The sequence below is a fragment of the Narcine bancroftii genome, chromosome 5, assembly GCF_036971445.1.
Source record: "Narcine bancroftii isolate sNarBan1 chromosome 5, sNarBan1.hap1, whole genome shotgun sequence".
Classification (NCBI taxonomy): Eukaryota; Metazoa; Chordata; class Chondrichthyes; order Torpediniformes; family Narcinidae; genus Narcine; species Narcine bancroftii.
In genome coordinates, this window is record NC_091473.1 from 168,099,888 (window position 1) to 168,123,232 (window position 23,345).

Sequence of the window (23,345 nt, forward strand, 5' to 3'; positions counted from 1 at the left end):
CCACCACCGTGCATATTATCAAATTATATTGTTAAGTCTACCAGAGGCTTTCTCAGCATCATGCAGGTGGAGCAGATTGTTGAGGGAATGGATAGGTGGCTAGGATATCTGAACAGTTACTCAGCAACTCTACTTCCAACATTGGATTTCAACTCGCATCTTTGAAAAGTTGATGGCCATTCATTTGAGTAGAGATTTTTAGTCCAGGTTAATTGAATTCCCATTTATTAAAATCAAGAGGTCAAAGCCATTTGGCTATTGTCTATGAAAATTAAAAACTACAGATGTTAGAAATCTTAAACAAAAACAGAAACTGCTGAAAAAAAACTCAGCATGACAGGTAGCATCTGTGGAATGGAAAGAGAATTGATATTTCATGTCAAAGATTGTTCAACAGAACAGGGTCTTCAACCTGAAACATTGCCTCTGTTTCTCCTTCCACAGATGTTAACTGACCTGATGAATGTTTCCAATATTCTCTGTTTTTATTGGCTGATGTCGACATTTGAGCAGCTGGAATGCAATCTGCATAATTCCACACATTCAACCATCGACATTACAGTCATCTAAATGTTCACATTTGTATTCATTGTTTATAATGAATTCTCTTCATAGAAGTGAATCTCATGGATGTTGGAGGCAATACTTCTGGCAGGAATCTCATTGTCAACACTTGCTGGAATGGTGATGAATATACGTGAACTCCTGTTGGGTTAACAATTGCGTGAATGAATGCGTTCTGACCCAAACCGGTCAGTGGAAATCAGTATTTGTGGTGCTGGTACGGGGCTGCCAATTCCCACCTTGGGAAATCAGTCGTTCCTCAGTGAATTATGTCATTTATGACGCTGAAGCTTGAAGTATTTTGAAAATTGAACCATGATTTTTTTTATTGTGGACACCAGTAAACTAAATCCTTAAAAGTTACAGAAAGATAGATAGCTTGCTTATGCAGGATAATGACAATATGTTTAAAAAATGTGTATTTAAGTGGAATTTGAAGCCTCTCTTGTCTTCCCTGCCTATCTTGCTTTCCCTTTGAAAACTAAGGAATGCTAATTTATAAAGCTGATTGGGACAGTTTAATAAAACATTCATAATTTGAACCATTCATTGATTAAAGTTGGTATTATTGGTGTCATGCGCCTTGAATAAGCTTCGAAGTTTATGCTTTGCATTAACATTACAAAACTTAACTGGTAAAGATAATGATAAAACCACAATAGTATATTTTGAAACTTGAGCTGAAGTCTAATTCTAGGTCAATAGACCTTTGGGGAGTCAGTTGATGACTTTTGATGTGGACTTTGGAAGAAAAAAAGCATTTCCTTGCTTTTTGCTGTATGTACAGGAAATACTTCACAGTCTTGAAGTGCATGGTGAAAGGAAAGCCTTTCTCCTCAGGTCAACCACACACCAATGATGGCAAGATAGTAAGCTGACTTTTAAAAAAACAAGCACTCTTTTTGAAGTTTTCTATCTAAAACTGGAATAATTTTTGGGCCTTATTTAGATGCTATCATTTAAATAGACCAAAAACTCATGAGAAAACACTTCCTTTGAAAATGTTTCATGCCCTAACATATTTAATGTGAAATTTTGCAGACCGAGCAATGTACACTTTGTAATTTTATTTCTATACCTTGTAAATAAAAAAAATTCCACTTCTTACTTGTGTCAGCAATTAGGTGCATAAATAATTGAGTCATGTGCATGGTTCAGGTTTCCAATCTTTATATTTTATCCTATTTATTGCTCATTTAGATTTAAAGGAATTTCTTTCAGTTTCCTTTAACAGTCATAATGTCAACTGGTTTATAGTTTGAGGATGGTAAGAGATTCCAAGTGTAATGTATAGTTTGTTTGATGGCTTCCCTCCCTTACAAAGAGCTTTCCTTAAATGTTTGTAGATTCTTCAGTTTGATTATAAGCACTTAAACTTAAATAGCTAAGCACAACATTTCTTCAGCCCTGATGCAAGATAGATAGCACAACTTTGTTTATTAGCAATCAGTTCTCTGAATCTGCTTAAAACATGGTGGCTTTTGAAAGGTCGTGATCGTCAAGTCCTTATATTTTACAATTTTGTTTGCTGGACTAATCTTTATATGGATTTATCCCAATTGGAATATTTTACATGAAATTGATCCAAATCAAGTAAAAATGGCAAATACTCTTTTGTTGCTACTGAAACAACTGATCTTTTTGTTCATGTTAGGTCAAATATAAATGGACACTGCCAATCTGAAAATGCAATGTTGCTTTCTCTTCCACAAATACTTATTGCTGTGCTTACTTAAATTTCATAAATAAATGTCTAACACATTAGTAGTTAAGCCAGTATGTTGTTTAAAGTGAATGTTAAGTGAAAGAAAATTTTAAATGTTGTTATGTGAACCTCTCAAGTGTGAAATAAGTCACAGCTCGTCAGCATTAAATAAAAACAGATATCATCATTCTTCTGCAAAGCTAACTGTGTTCATTATTGATAAATTAGGTATTGTGAATGAATTGTTTGTTCTTTAAAAGGACGTAATCTTGTAAACATCTCTGCACGAATTTTATCAATGAATATTTAGCTAAAAATTTACAATGTTTCACTGTTTAACCATTGCTACAGTATGTCAGTTTCCCTGAGGTTCTGCTACACCCGCCTTGCAAGGATAAGAATGCCTTACCCCCATGAAGCAGTTAAAAATGTTCAAGCAAAATTTGGACATGGGATGGGAAACATGTAAAAAAATAACTTGTCAGGGTATTATCAAGGACTTGCCTGATTTCCTCTTTAAATTCTCAGGCAAGTAAAGGATGAGAGTAAAAAAGTGGCCAACCTGAAGCACAAGGAGCAGATGGAGAAAAAGAAGAGTGCACAATTATTAGAGGAAGCACGAAAACGTGAAGACAACCTGACCGATAACTCACAGCACATGGAGGTAAGCCAATTAATGCCTCTCTTTTGTAACTCTAGGGTTGTGTTGTTATAATCACACAAAAAGGCAAAAACAACTGCAGACCCTGATGCCAGTGAGAAATCCCAAGACGAATGAAGTGACCGAACAGGTAGTATTCATTTCCAAAAGGGAATAGGAAAAGAATCCTTGTAAGTGACTGAAATTAACACAAATCGCTTACATGGTAGGACAGGAACAAAATGAGAACTTAAAAGTTGACAATGGTGGTTTTCAAAATGAAGAAATGGTGGGCATGTTAAATAATTACTTGTTATGTAGGGTGGAGAAGGTTAGCATGCCAAATATCCCAAGAAAAGTGATAATGAATCAAGGATGAGGATTCACCAAAATTAACACAAGCCAAGTAATAATAATGAAGTAAATAATAGCGCTAAACTGCGAGGGATTTCCAGGGCTAGATGATTTCCATCCTGGACTTTTAAAGAAAATGGATTGTTAAATTGCAAATGACCTAATTATAATCTTCTTTGAAAATAGTCAGTTGATTATAATGCTTTTGTTATATTCTGGAAAGGTCATGCCTGATTAATGCTTTTGAGGAGGCGGCTAAAACAGTTGACATATAGATTTTAAGCAAAATGACAAAACCATGAAAACTGATTGCAACAGTGTCAAAGTGTAAACTCGTTCATTTTTTTTTAACCTAAAAGCAGAGAAACGTCATTTCTAAATGGTGAAAATATTGAAACATTGAATGCCTAAAGAGAACTAAAATTCCATGTACATTGTTACATGCCAATGGGCTTGTCAGAATTTATTGTCAAGAACCTGTCATGAAATTCATTGTTTTGACACTGGAGAGGGTTCAGAAAAGATGTACAAGAGTGATTCCCGGAATGAAGGGATGAGCATATAAGGAACGTTTGATGGCTCCTGGACAGAGTTCAGAAGAATGAGGGGGGACTGTATAGAAGCATTTTGAATGTTGAAAGGCCTGGACAGAGTACATGTTTGCCATGGGAGGGAAGTCCAGGACAAGAGGGGACAACTTCAGGATTTAAGAATGCCCATTTAAACAGAGATGTGAAGGAATTTCTTTAGTCAGAGCAGTGAGCCTCTGGAATTTGCTGCCATGAGCAGCTGCGGAGGCCAAGTGGTTGGGTGTATTTAAGGCAGAGATTGATAGGTATCTGAACAGGATATCAAAGGTTTATGGGGGAGAAGGAAGGGGAGTAGAGCAGTCTGAATAGGCTACTTCTTTTCATATATTGTATCCTCTTGTGGTCTTCCTGATGGTAGCAGTTGGAAGAAGGCATGGCCTGTGTGGTGAGGGTCTTTGGAGTTGCTTTCTTGAATACCGCTTTTTGTAGATGTCCTTAGTGGAGTGAAGATCAATGCCCATAATGGTGCTAGCCTAGTTTACAGAGTCACAGTCTTTTCCTGTCCTGTGCCTGGGCATCTCCATACCAGACAGTGATGCAAGCCGTCAGAATGCTCTCCATGGTACGCCAGTAGGAATTTGCAAGAGTCTTTGGTAGCCCCTTGTAAATTCTTTATCATACTAAAAATTTGTTCCAAAGCAAACATGGTCTGTGGTGATTTAGAAATTTCATCTACTTGCATTTTTGTTTTGCTTTTTAATTTCAACCCGAATAGTGGTCTGAGGGAAATTTCATTGAAATCATACAAGCAAAATCTACAGAGCAATCGATTCAGAAAACTTGATCTCATTTTAGCCATCATCAGAATCAAAAATAGAATTTCTTGTCATGAACAAGTCATGAAATTCGGTGTTTTGTAGAAGCAACAGAGTGCAAACATCCATATTATAACCATCTTATGACATGACTATAAAAAATAAAATAATAATAAAAGTGCATGAAAAGTAAGGCAGTGTCTTTGCTTCATTGATTATTCAGGAATCCGATGGCAGTGGGGAAGAAGCCGTCCTTGTGCTGTTGAGTGCTCGTCTTTAGGATCCTGATGATGGCAGAGTGAAGAGGGGCATGGCCTGGGTGGTGGGGGTCTTTGAGAATAGAGACTGCTTTTTTAAGACTCTGCCTCAGGTAGATATCCTCAATGGAGTGGTCTGGTGCCTACGATGTCGCAGGCTGAGTAAACAATCCTCTTGCCACATCCATACCAGTCAGTGATGTATCAGCCAGAATGCTCTCCACGGTTCACCTGTAGAAGTTTCAAGAGTTTTCGGTGACATACCTCAGACACCTCACGAAGTATAGCTGCTGGTGAGATCGCATCAGCGTGGAAGCTCCAGGACAGATCTTCGGAGATGTTGACACCGAGGAATTTGAAGTTCTTGACTTTCTCCACCAGTAAGCCCTCGATGAGGATGGGTTGTGTTCTCCTGAAGTCCACAATCATCTCTTTGGTTTTGCTAACGTTGAGCGCAAGGTTGCTGTTGATATTCCATTGAATGAACTGATTTATCTCCCTCCTGTTCACTTCCTCATTGCTGTTTGTGATTCTGCCAACAACTGTGGTGTCATCGGGAAACTTGCAGATGGCATTGGAATTGTGCCTGGCCACACAGTTGTGGGTGTATAATGAATAGAGCAGTGGGCTAAGCACACATCCTTGGGTTGCGCCTGTGTTGATGATCAGTGAGGAGGAGACATTGTTTCCCATTCGTACTGACTGTGGTCTGTGATCTTTGAATGTTAAAAAGGATCAATCCAATCAGTTGAATGAAAACCCAATATGGCATATGATATTTCAAGAACAATTGCTTTTCTTTTAGTTCTTAGTTTATTTTCACTTTTAGATTTTGCATTTATTGTCAGAATATATGCATGACATTGTAGTAGCCTGCGCACAGAGACACGAACCGGCCTTCAAAATGGCCGATGAACCCAGTGACCACGCAGACCTGGGGGTAACACCGGCCATGGTTCCAAGTGACCTCTGCACAGCAGGAAGATGGGGAACTATGGTGGGAAATGCCGGTCAACCTGATGTCAACATCGTGATGATGCAGGGCCCTGACATCAGCACCAAGGGCCCATATAAGCAGAGCTGCCAGTCTTTGACTTCGACTCCTTGTGTGTGTGTCTTCCTTCCACACTCATCATATGATACATTGGTTACCCTGACAAGCCCAAATGACAGTTTGACTCGATTATGATGGATCAAGCGGAGCCAGTGACCATCCACATGGTCTCCCTCAGTCTTCCGATGTTCTGGGTGTTGCAGCCGCATGTGTGTTTCGAGCTTCGCTACATCACCGCCGACGACACCCGTTACTTTTACATCGTGAGCGTCCTCGATAAGGACACAGAGGCAAGGGTCGTAGATTTCCTACGGCAGCCTCCAGAGCAAGGCAAATATGCAACCCTCAAAGAGCTATTAATCCGTACTTTTGGGCTTCCCCAGCACAAGCGCACCGTTCGATTGCTGTATATGGATGGATTGGGGGACAGGGCCGCGTCTGCCCTAATGAATGAGATATTTGCATTAACAGAGGACCATTAGCCTTGCCTGCTGTTTGAGCAGATCTTTCTGGAGCAGCTGCCGGAGGATATTCGGCTCTAACTCACAGACAAGGACTTCAGCGACCCTTGGAGGGTTGCAGCCCGGGCAGACATGCTCTGGAGAGTGAAGAAAAACAACAGTGCTGTCATAGACAACATCAGCAAGCCTCACGAGCAACCCCCGGCAAGATCAAAGCCAGCGCAGAGGTAAGTGAACACCCCGGGACATCTATGCTACTACCATCAGCGATGGGGTACGGAGGCCCATCTATGCCACCCACACTGGGTTTTCAGGAAATGTCATGGCCAACCATCATTGATGGTTATGGCAGTTGGCCCACATGATAGCCTCTTTACGTGTGGGACTCACTATCAGACAGGTGTGTCCTGGTCAACAAGGGTACTGAACTAAGTGTCCTACCCCCCACAAGCCTCAACACCCTCAGTGACAAGCAGGGCCCAGCTCTGAGGGCAGCTAACAACTTCTCCATTCAGACATTTGGGGCCCGCACCATCCCCCTTCATTTTGACAACAACCACTTTGCATGGACCTTCACCCTCCCAGCAGTGGCGCAACCACTCCTGGGGGCCATCTTCCTTCGGGCCAACTGATTGCTTGTCGACCTTAAGGGACGGTGCTTGGTGCATGCCAAAACCTTTCAGACTCTGCCTCTGTGAGAAGCCAAGATACCCGCCCCCCCCACCTGAAGTCTATAACACCCTCGGACAATGAATTCACCCGCATCCTAACAGAGTTCTCCTCGGTAGTGGCACCACAGTTCTCCATGGCCAATCAAAGGCACCACATACTGACCAAGGGCCCCCCGCTCCATGCCAGGACATGCTGACTCCCTCCTGAAAAGCTCAGCCTGGCGAAGGAGGAGTTAGAAAAGATGGAGGAGTTGGGGAGTGTGCAGCGCTCCAAAAGTCCCTGGGCCTCTCCCCTCCACATGGTGTCCAAATCAGCATAGGGTTGGAGATCATGTGGTGAATACTGCTGCCTCAACGAGGCCACCACGCCCTACAGATATCCTGTGCCCTACATCTAAGACTTTGCCACCAACCTGCATGGGACATGGATATTCTCCAAGGTGGACCTCATCCAGATGGGTCCAAATCCCAGTTCACCCCCAGGACATCCCCAAGACTGCAATAATAACCCCCTTTGGCTTGTTTAAATTTCTCTGGGTGCCCTTTGGTCTAAAGAATGCAGCACAAACTTTTTGGCGGCTGATGGACACAGTGGGCCACGACCTCCAATCTGCATTTATCTATTTGGATGATATCCTCATCACCAGTCGCAGCTGCAAAGACCACACCACCCACCTAAGACAACTGTGCACCTGTCTGAGCAAGTTTGGGTTACTATCAACCCTGTTAAATGCCAGTTCGGTCTGGACACCATCAACTTCCTGGGGTACAGGATTAACAGGCACAGGACCACACCCCTCTCCGAGAAGGTTGAGGCAGTCTGGCACTTCATTAAACCATGCACGGTGAAAGGACTGCGGGAATTCACTGGTATGATAAACTTTTACCACAGGTTCATACTGGCAGTGACACACATCATGCACCCCCCCCCCCCTCTTTGTGTTGATGACCAGCAAGGTGAAATACATTGCTTTGGAAAAGGAATCTTCCAGGGTGTTCCAGAGTGCCAAAGGCACAACGCCACCCTCCTGGTCCACCCCAGACTGGAGGAACCTACTGATCTAACTGTCGATGTCTCCAGCACAGTGGTAGGGGGCATGCTGGAGCAACTCATTGAGGGCCAGTGGCAATGCCTGGCCTTTTTCAGCAGGGACCTCTGCCCCCCTCCAGAAATCCAATACAGCGCTTTCAACCGGGAGTTGCTAATGCTCTAGCTGAACCTGGCGGTAGGACATTTCCATTACTTTTTGGAAGGCCGGCAATCCAGGGTGTTCACTGATCACGAGCTGATGACCGTCGCCTTCCATAAGGATTCAGATCCTTGGTCGGCCTGACAATAGAGACGCTTGTCCTACGTTTCCGAATTTACCACAAACATTCAACATACCGTAGGGATAAATAATGTAGTAGCTGACACTCTGTGACACCCTGCAATTGAGTTGATACATGCCCAGTCCCAAGGGGTAGATTACGTGGCCCTTGCCAAAGTACAACAGGACCCTGAGATCCCCAGACATAGGACAGCTGTCTCTTCCTTAGGGAGGAGGACACCCCGTCGGCACTGCTGTGTGTCATCTCCACCGGAAGCACCTGCCCAATCATCCCGGCTGCATGGAGGCACCAGGTTTTCAAGGCCATCCACAACTTGGTGCACCCTGTAATCCGCGCCATGGTCAAAATGGTGACTAACAAGTTTGTCTGGCATGGCCTCCATAAACAAGTCAGCCAGTGAGCCAAGACCTGCATGAATTGTCAGTCTCCAAAGTGCAGGTTCACACCAGAGCCCCATAGCAGACTTTTGACCCTGCGCGACGCAAGTTCAGCCATGTGTACATTGACTTAGTAGGGCTGTTACTGGTTTCCCATGGGGTGAGATATCTCTTGACCATGATGGGCTACTCCATGAGGTGGCCGGAGGCAGTTCCGCTTGCTGATACCACCACAGAAACCTGCGCCAGGACACTTGTTGACACATGGGTGTCTAGATTCAGGGTCCCAGAGCACCTTACCTCGGACAGCCTTGATGGCCTAGCTCAAGGGTCCCAACTGGGTAGACAAACTGCTGGGAATCCGTACCGCACCTCTGCAGTGGAGATTGTCTATGGTACCTTTATCATCCCCGATTAATGCCTGGAAGACCTCGCGGCAACCTTGAGAGCCTGTGGTAGAAGTTGGGATCCTTGGTCCCGCGCAACAACCCCCACCACATGGCCAACTCAACTATAGCATCCTAAAGGACCTAAAGAGTTGCCAGTACATGTTCATGAGGAGGGGTGCACACAGACCACCATTACAATGACCTTACAAGGTCATTAAAGGTAGTGGTTCTATCTTCATCCTCGACAGTAAGGAGGAGACTTTTGCTGTCAACTGCCTAAAACTGGCATATCTGGACTGTGATGAACCGGTCTCCACTCCGCCCCTGTGACGCAAGGGCAGGCATCCAAGGCTACAGATAATGGCTTGATCACCGGTTCTGGGAGGGGGGGTTGTCTAGCGGCCTGCGCACGGAGACACGAACCGGCCCGCAAAATGGCCAATGAATGCAGTGACCTCGAGAACCTGGGGGGTGACACCGGCCATTGTCCCAGGTGACGTCTGCAAAGCGGGAAGACAGGGAGCTCTGGCAGGAATGCTGGCCAACCCGAGGTCGGCCTCCGATGACGAGGTGCCCTGACATCAACACCTGGAGCCCATGTAAGCAGAGATGACGGTGAGATTTATCGACTTTGACGCCTCATGCGTGTGTCTTCCTTCCACACTTATCATAGCTTGCACAATCAACATCAGATATAACCCTGAGATTCTTTTTCCTGTGGGCCAGACTGAATTACCACTTATTGGTAGTGCAAAAAAAAAACTGTACACAATGTACACAACTAAACAAATAAACAAATGTAATCAAATGTGTAATACAGAGAAATAAAACAATAAAGTTTAAGTGTCCTTAAATGAGCCCCTGATTGAGTTTGTTGTTGAGGAGTCTGGTGGTGGAGGGGTAGCAGGGGTGCTTCATATAAGTTGCATTATTCTTTGGCAAGAAGGTGACATACACGTTGGAACAATGATTGATGTAAACATATGGATTTAAAATCTAGCTAAAATCAGAATGTTTTCAGTTATACCCCCCCCCCCTTGACTTATTTACTTCAAAGTAAATCCTTGTATCATCTCTGCATAATTTATAGCATGTGATTAACACCTTAATTTTTGCCATCAGAAAATAGTGTTATCTTGTAGTAACTTCATTTGCTCGACAGTAGTGATAGATCTTGGGCGGTTGAGTTTTTCGTTGAGTTTTTCGCCACTGCTTGAAAGGATATTGACCTGACAAAGGATTTCAACACCACTTTCTTGAATTTCACACTTTCATAGCTTGTGTTGGCTGTGTTTTTTTTTAAACTAAATAGTTGCTTGTAGCAAAAGCAGTCAGCTTTAAAATCAGGGCAGGGTGTGTGAGTAACTTACAAATGGGAGCAAGTGTACGCTTTGCAGCATCTCCAAGTCTGCTTCATCATTAAATATCATTCTACTCTTGCCCAACCTTAGTCTCTGTTGATTCCCTTATGGACCATAAAATGGATTGATCACAGCTCTACATCCATTCTAAACTAATCATCTACAGTTCCCTTGGTTGGAAGGCAGTTCTTCGGTAAAAATGTTTCTTCGCCCAGTCATAAATGGCTGACTACTAGTCCTGATGGATGGATATTATCCTACTGAATTACAGTTTTGTGGCCACCCTTTCAGATTATTTCCAATGGAATCATTGATTTAATCTCTTTCTGAGACTAGAGTTCTTGGATGGTTCAGCAAAAATCAGTGTGCTGGATTTAGCCGGAGCAGAACATAAAGTCCCGTTCACAATTGCAAGTGATCCCAGGAATTAATGGCCAATTGACCTAAAAAGGGTCTAGTGTGAAAGGAAAAGCTTCTCAATGTTGGCGTGAGATGACATCATCTCACACCGGGGATAGATGGCCTCGACCCCTAGTACGATCTCCGGTGTCTGCTGATGCCAGCATTGCGATTGGGCAAGTGTAGAATGGGCAATTGAATTCTGGGATAGAAATGACCCAACTTTTTGCATGAGTGCAGAAATATGAAGGAAGAAAAGATTAGAATGAAGGTATAAACTTTATCATGGGAAAGTCACAATGGGAGAGAGAAAGAAGAAATAAATAGCAATAAATAGCAATAGCAGACAATTTTTAAACAGTGTCGTACAGTTTATACAGCGTAGGAAAGGTGGTGGCATTTATAAATACCGTGGGAAAAAAGCAATGGCGGACCTGACTTCCCAGAATGCCATGTGGCAGGGAAACCCCATAATGAGTGCTCCATGCATGTGGCCTTGCATACAGCCCTTTCTCTGCTGCACAGAATTCTGGAGGGCAGGTTCACCATTGCCTTTTCCCATGCTATTTATCTATTGTGCACGATAGCGCTACCAACTTTCCCATGCTGGATAAATTGTACGCAATAGAGCTACCAACTTTCCCACACTGTATAAATTGTACGGGATAGAGCTACCAAGTTTCCCACACTGTATAAATTGTACGGGATAGAGCTACCAACTTTCCCACGCTGTATAAATTGTACGCGATAGAGCTACCAACTTTCCCACACTGTATAAATTGTACGCAATAGAGCTACCAACTTACCCACATTGTATAAATTGTGCATGATAGAGTTACCAATTTTTCCACGCTGAACAAATAGTGCGTGATATAGTTTCCAACTTTCCCACACTGTATAAGTTGTACGGGATAGTACTACCAACTTTCCCACACTGTATAAATTGTATGCGATTTCGCTTCCAACTTTCCTGCGCTGTATAAATTGTATGTGATATTGCTACCGACTTTTCCCGCAGTCCCTTATAAAGGATTCTATAGGTCGACACATCAACAACAGGGGCTGAAGGGCTCATACCATGATATACATAAAGCTTAATTATGTTATAATTAGGCATGGTTCATTTTGTTCAAATACAAGATCATAATACATTAATGAAGATTTAGGGCAGGTCCACCATCACTCGATGCACCATGATGGTAGAAGGTAGAATAATCCTAACCCTGGGGATGGCTCTTGCAAATGTGAATGTGCAGTGTCCCACTTAAAAGTGGTCAAGTGTGAAGTCCAAAATCCCATTCCTATCCCTTGACACTGAGCGGCTGATTTAGTGGGATGCAAGTGTGAAAGGGGCAAAAGGTCTGGTCTAACTACCCAGTCTTTAAAACTCTCTTGCAAAAATATTTTCCCTCTTCAATCAAATGTTACACATTTTTTTTGTTGTAAAGAAACATTGTTTTCTGTTTTGTCCAGTGTTAAGTGGTAGAAGTAAACATTGTTCCAAACAATCCATTTTAAACCAACAAAGGAAAATTAGACCAAGAGCTAAAATTCACATTCAATCAATCACAATATTTGAAACCAATTGATCTTATCAGCTCTACAAAATAAAGTATTAATATATTTCAAGGTTGTTAACTCGGATGAGTTTGTATGCATTTGTCTTCACTTGGGCCTGTGGGGGTTCTATGAAGTGGTGGATAAATTCCACATGTGCTGCTGGAATGTGTTTTGAACTACAGCCAATATTTTAAGACTATGTTCAGGAGAAAAATTGTCCCATTGTTGAAAGAATTTAAGTTGAAGAAGTCTGCAGCTGAGGGGAAAACACAGGAAGGTTATAAAAACCAAGTTTGCACAGGTCATTAAAGTCGAAGCAGTGTAAACTAATGTACAAATATTGACCTGCTGCAAAGTGAATTTTACTCCTTTGTAAATACATTTAGACATTACAAATGGAAACTGGTTCAGAGTAGCACATTGCCTGGTGTTTCTTGAAGAAATGTGGAGGAAGGACAGCACATGAGTAACAGCTGCAATTCAAAGAACTAATTGCACATTTAGGTAAAAATCAGATTATTACGATCTCCATCAACCTACTAAGATCCTTTTGGTTAATCTAACATAAAAATTATGGGCCATTCCTAGAGTGCAGTGTTGCAGCACAAGGCATGTGTCCATCATATCTTTGCAGGTATAGTTTACAGCAGCATTTTTTTGAATAAGCATGCATATCTAACAAGTAAGTATGACCAATGAAATGTGGGGTAGTATTGGTTACATTATGATGTACGGGGAACAGTAATCTGGGGCATCATTGCTGTTTTAGATTAGTAGAAATAATGAGCTGAGTCATTTACCAAATATTCTAACTGTGAGTTCAGAAAGCCCAAACACATTGCCATGCAAGGTAGAATAATAAGAATCTCATTGACTCTATATGCTTGGTTATACTTTATCAGGATTCATTGCTGAAGAAATTCCGAATACTTTTACAAATTCAGCCTGTCCTCTAAATCTGCGTAAATAGGATGTGTCTTTTGAAATGGTCAGTGCACTCCAGTTTGGACCATGCGTGAGAGTCTTTTAAACATGGAGATACTGTGGATGCTGTAATCTGAAGCAGAAATAAACAAACTGCTGGAGGAACTCAGCAGGTCAGGCAGCATCTGTGGAGGGATAGAGAGGACTGAGCATGCGGGGGGTAAGTGAGGCAGGAGATGGCAAGTTTTAGGTGGAGGAGATGGCAAGGGGGAGCCAGGAGGGACGGGGAAGGGGAGAGATAACAGCAGAAACTAGAAGCTGAGTAGTAGAGACAACAAAGGGCTGCAGGTTATGGCATCTGATTTAAAAAAAAATGAAGATAGGTTAGAACCAGATAAGAGGATGGTGAAGAGAACAAAAGAGGGAGGGGAAAGGAGAACCAGTAGGAGGAGTGAGTGGGCGATGGGCAGATGTAGTCAGGGGAGAGAGGGAAAAGAAACTGGGTTATGGGGCTGTGGGAATGGGGGGGGGGGTTGAAAAGGAGAGAGAAAGGAATTATGGGTGTGGTTACCTGAAATTGGAGAATTTACTCTCCATGGTATATGGTTGTAGACTACCCAGGTGGAAGAAGCAGCACTGTTAGGCCTCATCCTGGCAATTCTGGTCTCCATACGCTGGTTTTGGAAGTGGTTCAGGGGAGGTTCATCAGATTGATTCCAGAGATGAGGGAGTTAGTTGAGGAGGAGAGATTGAGTTTCGTCATATTGAATAGAGAAAAGTGGTTGGGGGGGGGGGGGGAAATCTTATGGAAATATGTAAAATTCTGAACAGGATAGATAAAATAGAGAGAGGAAGGTTGTTTCCACTGGTAGGTGAGACTAGAACCAGGGAACATAGCCTCAAGGTTTGGAAGGTTAGGTTTAAGACAGAGATAAGAAGGAATTGATTTTCCCAGAGGGTAATGAATCTGTGGAATTCTCTGCTTAAAGAAGCAGTAGAGAGTTCGTCGTTAAATTTATTTCTGACACAGTTGGGTAGATTTTCAACAATAGAGGTTTTAAGGGTTATGGAGAAAATAAGGTGGGTGGAGCTGAGTCCACAACCAGATCAGCCATGATCTTATTAAATGGCAAAACAACCTTAACAGGCCAGATTACCTTCTCCTACTCTATTTCTTATGTTCTTAAATGAGTAAAGCCTTACCTTATTACTGCCATGAAACTTGATTCACGACTTTTATCAAGATAGCTTTTGATGCAATAACTCCAGGGGTTAGAATGGGACCCAAAGAAGCGGCTATGTGATAGGTCAGTTTGGAATTTTCTGACATTAAAGTGTGCTGGAAAACATTGGAAAAAACAGGGACAGTTAAATGTAAGCAATGAATAATTTGGCAAATACTACACTGCTAACAAGTCTGCTTTTTGGGAGGGTAAAATAAGAAAGTAAATATCCAGTCAGAAAGATGCTAAATGATTATGGATGATAAGAAACCTAAATATTCAAATATGTAACTCCATCAAAGGGTTTATGGCAGGTAAAACCATCTTGAGAGTAAATGCTATTTTGTGTTTTAAAAATAGACATATAAAAATAAAAGAGTATTGTTTCCTCTCAGTGTATTTATGAGATCAATGCATGGCTATGTTAAGTTCCCATGTATATTTTGAGACTCCATTTGATTTAATATACTGCATATATTAATCAAGTTAATGGCAGGGTGAAGAATATTAATTCATTTCAATTCATTGTGAGAATTCACAGGGAGATTAATGGAAAAAACTTAGAAAATGATGGTTAAAAGCAGAAGAAATGTGTTTGGGATTTTTCTATTGGCTTAATTTGATGGTCAAGTCATTTTGTTGTACACCACATACTTAGCATGGTTAAGCAATGAATAGAATGTATTCTCAAAGGGTCATTTAGGTGCCTTGCCATTCAGCGTGGGCGATCATGTCTCTTCATCCTTCACGATCTCTGACCCTCAGGATTGTAGTTGTTGCCTCCCCTGTTCTCCTTTGCTGAAGGCTCCATCTTTGAGCTGAGGCCGTCGTCAATGTTGAGTTCATGGGGAAAAGTACTGAAGTGGGTTCCCGTGGCCTTCGGTTGCAGTGCCCATATTGGACAGGTAACCCTGGCCATTGATCAGCAGATTCAGCTGCCCAGCATTTTTAGTTTTACAACCATAAATTCCAGTTTGTCGAATTTTCTTGTAAAAACCATCCACCATCTGCGATCCATGGCTTCACGTGACCCTGACTGGGAGGCTAAACAGGTGCTGCACCTTGCCCAAGGGTGATCTGTAGGCCATCGGAAGGAAGGAGTGATTTGCATCTCCTTTTGCTGAGCAATTGCACAGCTCCGACATCGGTGCTTGTAGATAAAAAATGAATAGGTTTTAATGACCTGTTCTATAAAAGTTGAACTGTTAATTTTCTAATAACATGTTTACAACAGTATATACTTAGTTAATGTTAACACTTATCAAGTATGCCTGGTTGATCAAATAACCTGAATATCCCTAAAAACCATTTTTGCAGGTTTTTTGGAATTACAATACTTGTGAGTGCTCAGTATATTATGCGTCTTTGCTTCTTTGTTCTGTTTCTGTCTGCACTTAAATCTCATTTAAAGGAAATCTCTCAAATAAAACCTTTTTTTCCACCAATGTGCCACAAAACTCTGAAAATAGCACCATTGTCAAGTTCCACATATGGGTTTAAAATTGCCCCTTCAGTGTTGAGGTGGGTAACACATGCGTTGTTGATTTTAGTGAATTAAATTGCTACCATGCTGTCAAGTTCAATTTGTATGTTGGATAACCTGCACACAGTGTCCCTGTGTGACCAGTCAGCTCCAACAACAGCTTATGTATCTTTTATTTGTTTTTATTTTGTTTTCACTTATAGTTGTGAAAAGGACCATTTTCAGAAATTAGAAGCCACAGGTCCATACCGTTTCACGATCTGATTAACTTTCGTCTTGTGTGTACAATTTTTCAAAGTCTAGCCTATACAGCAACAATTCCAGAATATTGGACTGAATTAGCTCTCTCTCAACCTCCTTAATTGCAGGTTTACCTTTGTACTCATCTTACATCAAGAGTTGGATGGTAAAATTTTTAACATTGCAGGGCAGTACCATTGATTAGTGTTGTGTTTTTTTTTAATGCAAAATACATTTTTGGTAAGACTGATGATTTGTGTAATATTTCACCTCTAATTTTTATCATTTCAGGCCTGATCCTGTTTTAGTTTAAATTTCTGATGAGGGTTGCCGCTGGAAACACGCTGAGAGAAATGCTAACGGTTATCCATCGAAATAATATTCTTAGGTTTCCTGCTTTTTCTCAGGAATCTGTGCAAAAGAAAGATGAAAGAATTGAGGAATTGGAAGAAGCCCTGCGTGAGAGCGTACAGATAAATGCGGAGAGAGAGTTGGTTCTTGCCAAAGAAGAAGCCTCTAGATCTTCTGCAGAGAAACAGGTCTGCATGAGAGAACTTCCCTATGCCCTTTCCTCTCAATGGCATAATGTCAGGGGACATTCAATGGATTCCAAATTTTTAACCATTCCCTCCCATTGCGTACTTTTTTTTTAGAGAAAATATGTATTAATTACAAAAATCTGTAGCATCCTTCATTTCTGAGGAAGGAATCAACAGTTAAGATACAAAAAGTCTGGACAATTGATTAGCTTTTGGCCTTTGGAAACAAAAAAATAAAAAATTAGCATATTTTGCTGAATGCCCAAAATAGCTTAAGACTAATTTTATTCAAATTATGTTGTAAATTTTATTGTCCTATTGGAGATTGAACTGAAGATAAACAAAAGTGGCACTTTATTAAACATGAAAGCATTCTGTGAGTGAGTGATGAAACATGAACCTCACTCTTTCAAAAACACGTGCCAATCTTTTTTGTAACACAACTTTTAATTTTTTAAAAACCATGCAGTTTTAAGTTGTAACGCCAAAGGCAGCATTAAACGTGCAGGACTAAATTCCCTTTTGGAGAAGGAGTTTTTTTTTACCCCCCCTCCCCCCCCACCCACTGTGCTGCCATTCTTAATTCCATGGTAAAAGCCATGTCAACTTTGCTAGATAAGAATTTTAGGCTGTAAATTATCTTTAAGTGTAGACATGCAACATGGTCTTCCAGCTTACAAGCCCGTGCTACCCAATTGCACCCAATTAACCTACAACCCTCATACATTTTGGAGGGTGGGAGGAAACCAGAGCACCCAGAGGAAACCCACACAGATGTCGGGAGAATGTACAAACTCCTTACAGATAGCACAAGATTTAAACCCGGGTCACTGGCACTGTTGGTGCTGCACTGCGCTCACTGTGCTGATGAGAACAATTTGCCATAAAGATTGACAAATCTCCTTTATGAGAGAAAACAGATTCCACTGGTCAAGCTCACAGCCTTTTTACACTTAAGTTTACCTTCAGTTGAATCCGTCGTCGAATGGATTGTTGATCCTTCAACCAGATATTGGTTTTATTTTAAGATTTCAAAAAAAATCTTCATATTCTTCCTCTCCAAACATGGAAACATTCTTCATTGTTTTTGTGGATCCTCCATTGTCATATCCTGAGCTCAGAACCACAGAAATGTAGTCCTCAGGTGTTTCCATGAGATCCATTTCTTCACTGTCATTCATCATAAATCCAGTGACTGTTCCCTGACAGAAGCCTAATTCTAAAAGTTCTTTCATGTCCTGTACTTCCAATCTCTGTATCTTTCAAACTGGTTTCACATAACTGTAACTATGTAGCCAGATAGATATAGAATGAAACTTTTTCTTGGCGAATGCTACAAACTTGTAACAATTATCATTTGCTCTTCTTCCAATCCTCATTTTTCAGTTATTTGAAAGTATGTAAGTAATGTTTCACTCATTAAATAAGGTTAATCATAACTATTTGAGAACCACAATCAAAAAGCATCTTTTTTTTTAAAGAGTGAAATATTTCAATCCCCAGACAATTTGAAGTATGAATTGTTTATTCAGTGCTCCAGATAGTAAGTGTGAATAACTCATGAATGGTAACTTTAATTGATAAAAATTGTGAATCTATTTCACTTTTGGATGACGAGATGAATGTCAAATGGCAATCGAGTAATTAATTTCTTACAAAGTGATATTCAGTATATACAGTGACCAGAATTAGCAATATTGCTGCCAAAGAATGCAAAAAAAGGTTTTTTGAAGCAATATTAATTGCAATTAATCACCAAATGAATCTCCTCCCACAGTCTGTAGCTTATTATCTTAAAGTTCTACATATATATATATAACTGAAAATGCATAGATATTCCCTGTAGTCATCATTCCTCTTCGTAACCTTAACAATTTACGATGGCGATAATGTAAGATGCATACTTTTCAAAACATTGTTGTAGATTTTGTTTCACATTGTGATTTCCAGGTGTGTCTTCTGTCTGGGTCTTGAACTTTCTTTCATACGGAAACAATTGCTTATGAATAGTGACTATGAGACAAACCTAACCAATTTCTTGATTTCTTTCAGATATCTTAACCGATTTCTCTATTTCACCCTTACTTCATTATGTTGGCATACAGATCTCCAGCACAACCTTCAACTAATATAGTTTGTACAGTTTATTCAGTCTTCTTTCTGAACACTTACTTGTTATGCAGCACAAACCAAGGAGATGCATTGATTTCACAATTGCTTCAAGAGCTAATTACTAGGATTTAAGACCTATTTAGGAGGTAGCTGTTTTTGTTTGGCTTTTAGAGCAGTTTTTTTTGTCATAAAACAATGAAAGAAAAACAACCAAGGACCATCAACAAATTTGGAGACTGAATAAAGGAGGTGGTGGGGGGGGGGGGGGGGGGTGAGAGAATTACTGAGGAGAGAGAGAGAGAGAGAGGTGAATGAAGTTAATATTTCAATTGAGTACTCATCTAACATAAATATTTGTGTGTTTGCTTGGTTAGAAGAAATCTATTTATTAGGATTTGGGGGTCCAATCTGGCAAATACATAAAAGGACCACACTTTACAATGTGATTTCAATATTTTTGGATTGTTGAGTTGTATAAGGTTGATGTATGCAAAGTGAAAGATGAGCAATTTAAAAGGTTTTTGGGGGAAAGTGGAAGGCAACTAACTGGCAGAGCATCATCCTCACATACTCCTCTTGCAAGAGCCTAGAGCTTTTAACTTCTGGGCAGCATCTCCCAATCAGAGTTTAAATCTCCCATCCATAGCAGAGGGGATCCTACATGGCCAGAAGATGAGTGATGAATTTCACTGCTACCACATGTTCCCTGGCTAATAATTGAACATTGGGGTTTGGGATCCAGAAGGAACAATGTTCAAGGGATGAATTAAGGGAAGAAGGAACCTCAAGGAAGGAAAAATGAGAGAGGTTATTGTCATAGACTTAAGTACAATACACAGATGAACCAAAATTTCCCAACTACAATAGTACACAAGATACCAAAAAGAATAATACCTATCAAAGAATATAGAAGTATACTTTTTTATTGCATTTAGTACAATTAAAAAAATGTGCCATTTCAGTCCTCCAGGAAAAGCCCCTGGTCTTCCAAACCGTAAAGAAACACAAAATAAGATTTGGAGCCAAATAAGATACAAGTAGCTTGGTTGTGTATGTTAGACTATGAATGGGGACCCATTTTAGTTTTGGCACAGTCAAGGCCGGTAAACTGCCAAGGTACCAGTGAGGTATGGTTGCAAGCTGCCTGGATCAGCTGCAGACTATTTCAGGATTGGAAGTGGATCCCATGGAGATGTATTGTTGGCATATATCAAAAATGATGGCTTCAATCTTCCCTGTATTTATTTGCAGGAAATTTCTGTTCATCTAATGAAAGAAGTCAAATAAATGACATGTGACATGCAGGAGGTAGGGAAGTAAGGCAGACAGGCAGTGGTGAGATGCTGTTTTTTTTAAAAATTAATGACACAGCAAGGCCCATGAAACCCATGGCACCAAACTCCACCTATTTAACCAGGGAGTACATGCAAACTTACAGACAACACTGGATTCGAACCCGGGGTGCTGGCACTCTAATAGAGTTGTGCCAACTGCTACACTAACCCCATGCTTCCCAAATAGTTTTCAGCATTATGTTTAATTTGTTTTGGTTATGAGCCATATTGAATAGGTTTTGTTTTTCACGGAGAGAAATCCCACATGGCAACCATGAAATTTAAATTCCATTTGTAATTTAGAACAAGGCCTAGTTTCAGCGATTAAATATTGTGAGAACTGTGGCATTGTGTGTCCAGTGGCACAGTCGTGCACTTTTGTCGCAACGTTCCAGAGACCCAGTCTTGATTCTGATCAGTCTGAAGTTGGCACTTTGTCCCTGTGTTCACAACAATTTCCTCCACATGGCAAAGATGTAGAGTAACTTGTCACTGTAAGGCTCCTTAGGTGTTGGTAGGGAGCAGGAGAGTTGTGAAGGAGGGACGGTCATGGGGGTGGGAGAGTTGATGTGGATGGGAGAGAAATAATGAAATCCATGTAGGATTACTGCAGATGTGCACTTTACATGAGGTGCCAAAGGTCTGTTGCATGACTCTTGACTTATTGTAGATGATATTAGAATCAATCCAAGCAAGGGAAAGTCCCATTAGTTGAATCGTAGGATTGATGTGCATGGATTCAGAAGGTGACAAGGACAGGATTGGCTGATGCAGGTATTGGGTTTTAGACATTTCAAGTGGGATAGGGAAGGGAGGTAAAAAAGGGGGTAGGAGCATTATAAATCAAGGATAGCATCACAGCTGCAGAAAGGGAAAACACTGTCAAAGGATGGTCTACAGAGTCCATATGGGTGGACTCAAAGAAACAAAGAGAGTAATCACCCTATTGGAAATAGTCTATCAGCTCCCAAATAGCTATGGGGACACAGGCGAGCTGATAAGTAAGAGGATTTTGGAATGGTGCAAAAATAACAGGGTTGTTTTATTGGGAAATTTCAACTTCTCACTGCAAGAGGGGTAGATGTGGTAGAATTTGTCAGGAGTGTCCCAGAAGGATTCCTGACACAATATTTGTACCAGCTGACTAGAGAAGAGGCCATACTGGATTTAATACTGGGTAATGAATCTGGTCAAGTGACAGACCTCTCGGCAGGGGAGCATTTCCGTGACAGTGACTGAGGCTCCCTGACCTTTAACGTAGCTATTGACAAGAATAGGTGTGGACAAAATGGTAAAATGTTTAATTGACGATGGGCTAAATAAGATAGGATTAGGCAGGAGCTGAGGAGAATACATTGGGAACAGATGTTCTCAGGGAAAAGCAGAGAAGTAAGGTGGAGGCTGTTTAGTGACCACTTGTGTGGGATTCTGGACAAGATTGTTCAAGTGAGACAGGGAAAAGATGAGAACATTAGGGAACCATGGTTGGCAAAAGAGGTGAGGGAGCTGGCTGAAAAGAAAAAAGGAAGCAGACAGGAGGCTTGGTAAGTAAAAGTCTGGAAGAGCTCATCAGAATGAACTGATATCCAGGGAGAAATTTAAGAAAGGGTAGAAGTGCTAGAAGGGAGCACTTGGAAGGCTTTGGCAAATAGGATTAACCCTTTGGATTCTGGCCATTTTTAATCTTCCATCATATATATTCTGGACTGGATCTATGGGCAAACTGTTAAGGTATTGAAGTTGTGGTTGTGTATAAACCAGTCCTGGAAAACAGGGGCATGGAGTCCAAATGGTTTAGGAAAACCTAAAAGTGTTCTAGGCATATGTGAAGAGCAGAAGAATGATGAGAGTGAAGGTAGGCTGCTTAAGGATGAAGGAAACAACATGTGCCTGGAGGTAGGGGAGGTCCTAAATGAGCATGGGGGACCATGGTCAATATGAGGTCAATACAGAGCAAGCATGTGCTGGAGTATATTGAGGTTAATAAAGAGGAATTACTGGATCTTCTTAAAAACATTAGGATTGATGTCCCCTAGACTGGATGAGATATACACCAGGTTACCAGAGGAACCAAGGGAAGAGACTGCTGGGGCATTGGCAATGATCTTTGCATCCTCCCTGGCCACAGGGGAGGTACCGGAGAATGATAAATACAATCCCCTTGTTCAAAGCATGATAATAGGGAAAACCCTGGGAGTTTCAGACCATTGAATCTTGTGAGAGTGGTTGGCACGATATTGGAGAGCATTCTTAAGGACACATTTTACGAGCATATAGAGAAGCATAGTCTTTTCAGGGATAGTCAGTATAGCTTTATGAGGAGCAGGTCATGCCTCACGAGCTTAATTGTGTTTTTTAAGGAAGTGACTAAAGAAATTGATAAAGGTAGGGTGGTAGATGAGGTGTCCATGGATTTTAGTAAGGTACTTGACAAGGTCCCCCATGGTAGAGTCATATTCAGAAAGTTGTGATGCGTGTGATCCATGGAACCTTGTCTGTGTAAATTGGCTTGTCTGCAGAAAGCAGAAGGTAGTAGTAGATGGAATGTATTCTTCCTGGAGGTCAGAGTCTATCAGGGATCTGTTCTGGGACTCCTGCTCTTTGTGATTTTTTTTATATATAAAGGACCTTGATGAAGAAGTAGAGGGATGGGTCAGTAAGTTTGCAGATGACACCAAGGTTGGAGGTGTTGTGGATAGTGTAGAAGGTTGTCGTAGGTTACAACAGGATATAGACAGGATGCAGAGTTAGGCGGAGAAGTGGAAGATGGAGTTCAATCCAGATAAGTGTGAAGTGATACATTATGGAAAGTCAAACCTGAAGGTGGAATGGTGGTTAATGGCATGATTCTTAACAGTGTGGATAAACAGAGGGACCTTGGGGGTCCAAATTCATCTCTCAAAGGTCCCACGTCGATTGATAGGGAAGTTAAGAAGGCTTATGCAAGAGCTGTGATGTAATGATGCAGCTCGATAAAACTCTGGTTAGACTATATTTCGCCAAAGAGGAATCCGTGCGGAT

At 41.3% G+C, this 23,345-nt stretch overlaps 1 protein-coding gene across 6 annotated transcripts in view; it reads left to right on the forward strand.

Annotated features, from left to right (window-relative positions):
- LOC138764158 (ERC protein 2) overlaps positions 1-23,345 on the forward strand; it is an 871,420-nt gene that overhangs the window by 497,504 nt on the left and 350,571 nt on the right. For 4 of the 6 annotated variants that reach the window (XM_069939655.1, XM_069939657.1, XM_069939659.1 and 1 more), the window contains exons 12-13: positions 2,798-2,933; positions 16,747-16,878. In XM_069939655.1, coding sequence (XP_069795756.1) covers positions 2,798-2,933; positions 16,747-16,878 — 268 coding nt within the window. The remainder of the gene's footprint in view (positions 1-2,797; positions 2,934-16,746; positions 16,879-23,345) is intronic. The other 2 variants (XM_069939658.1, XM_069939661.1) reach the window with 1 other exon arrangement.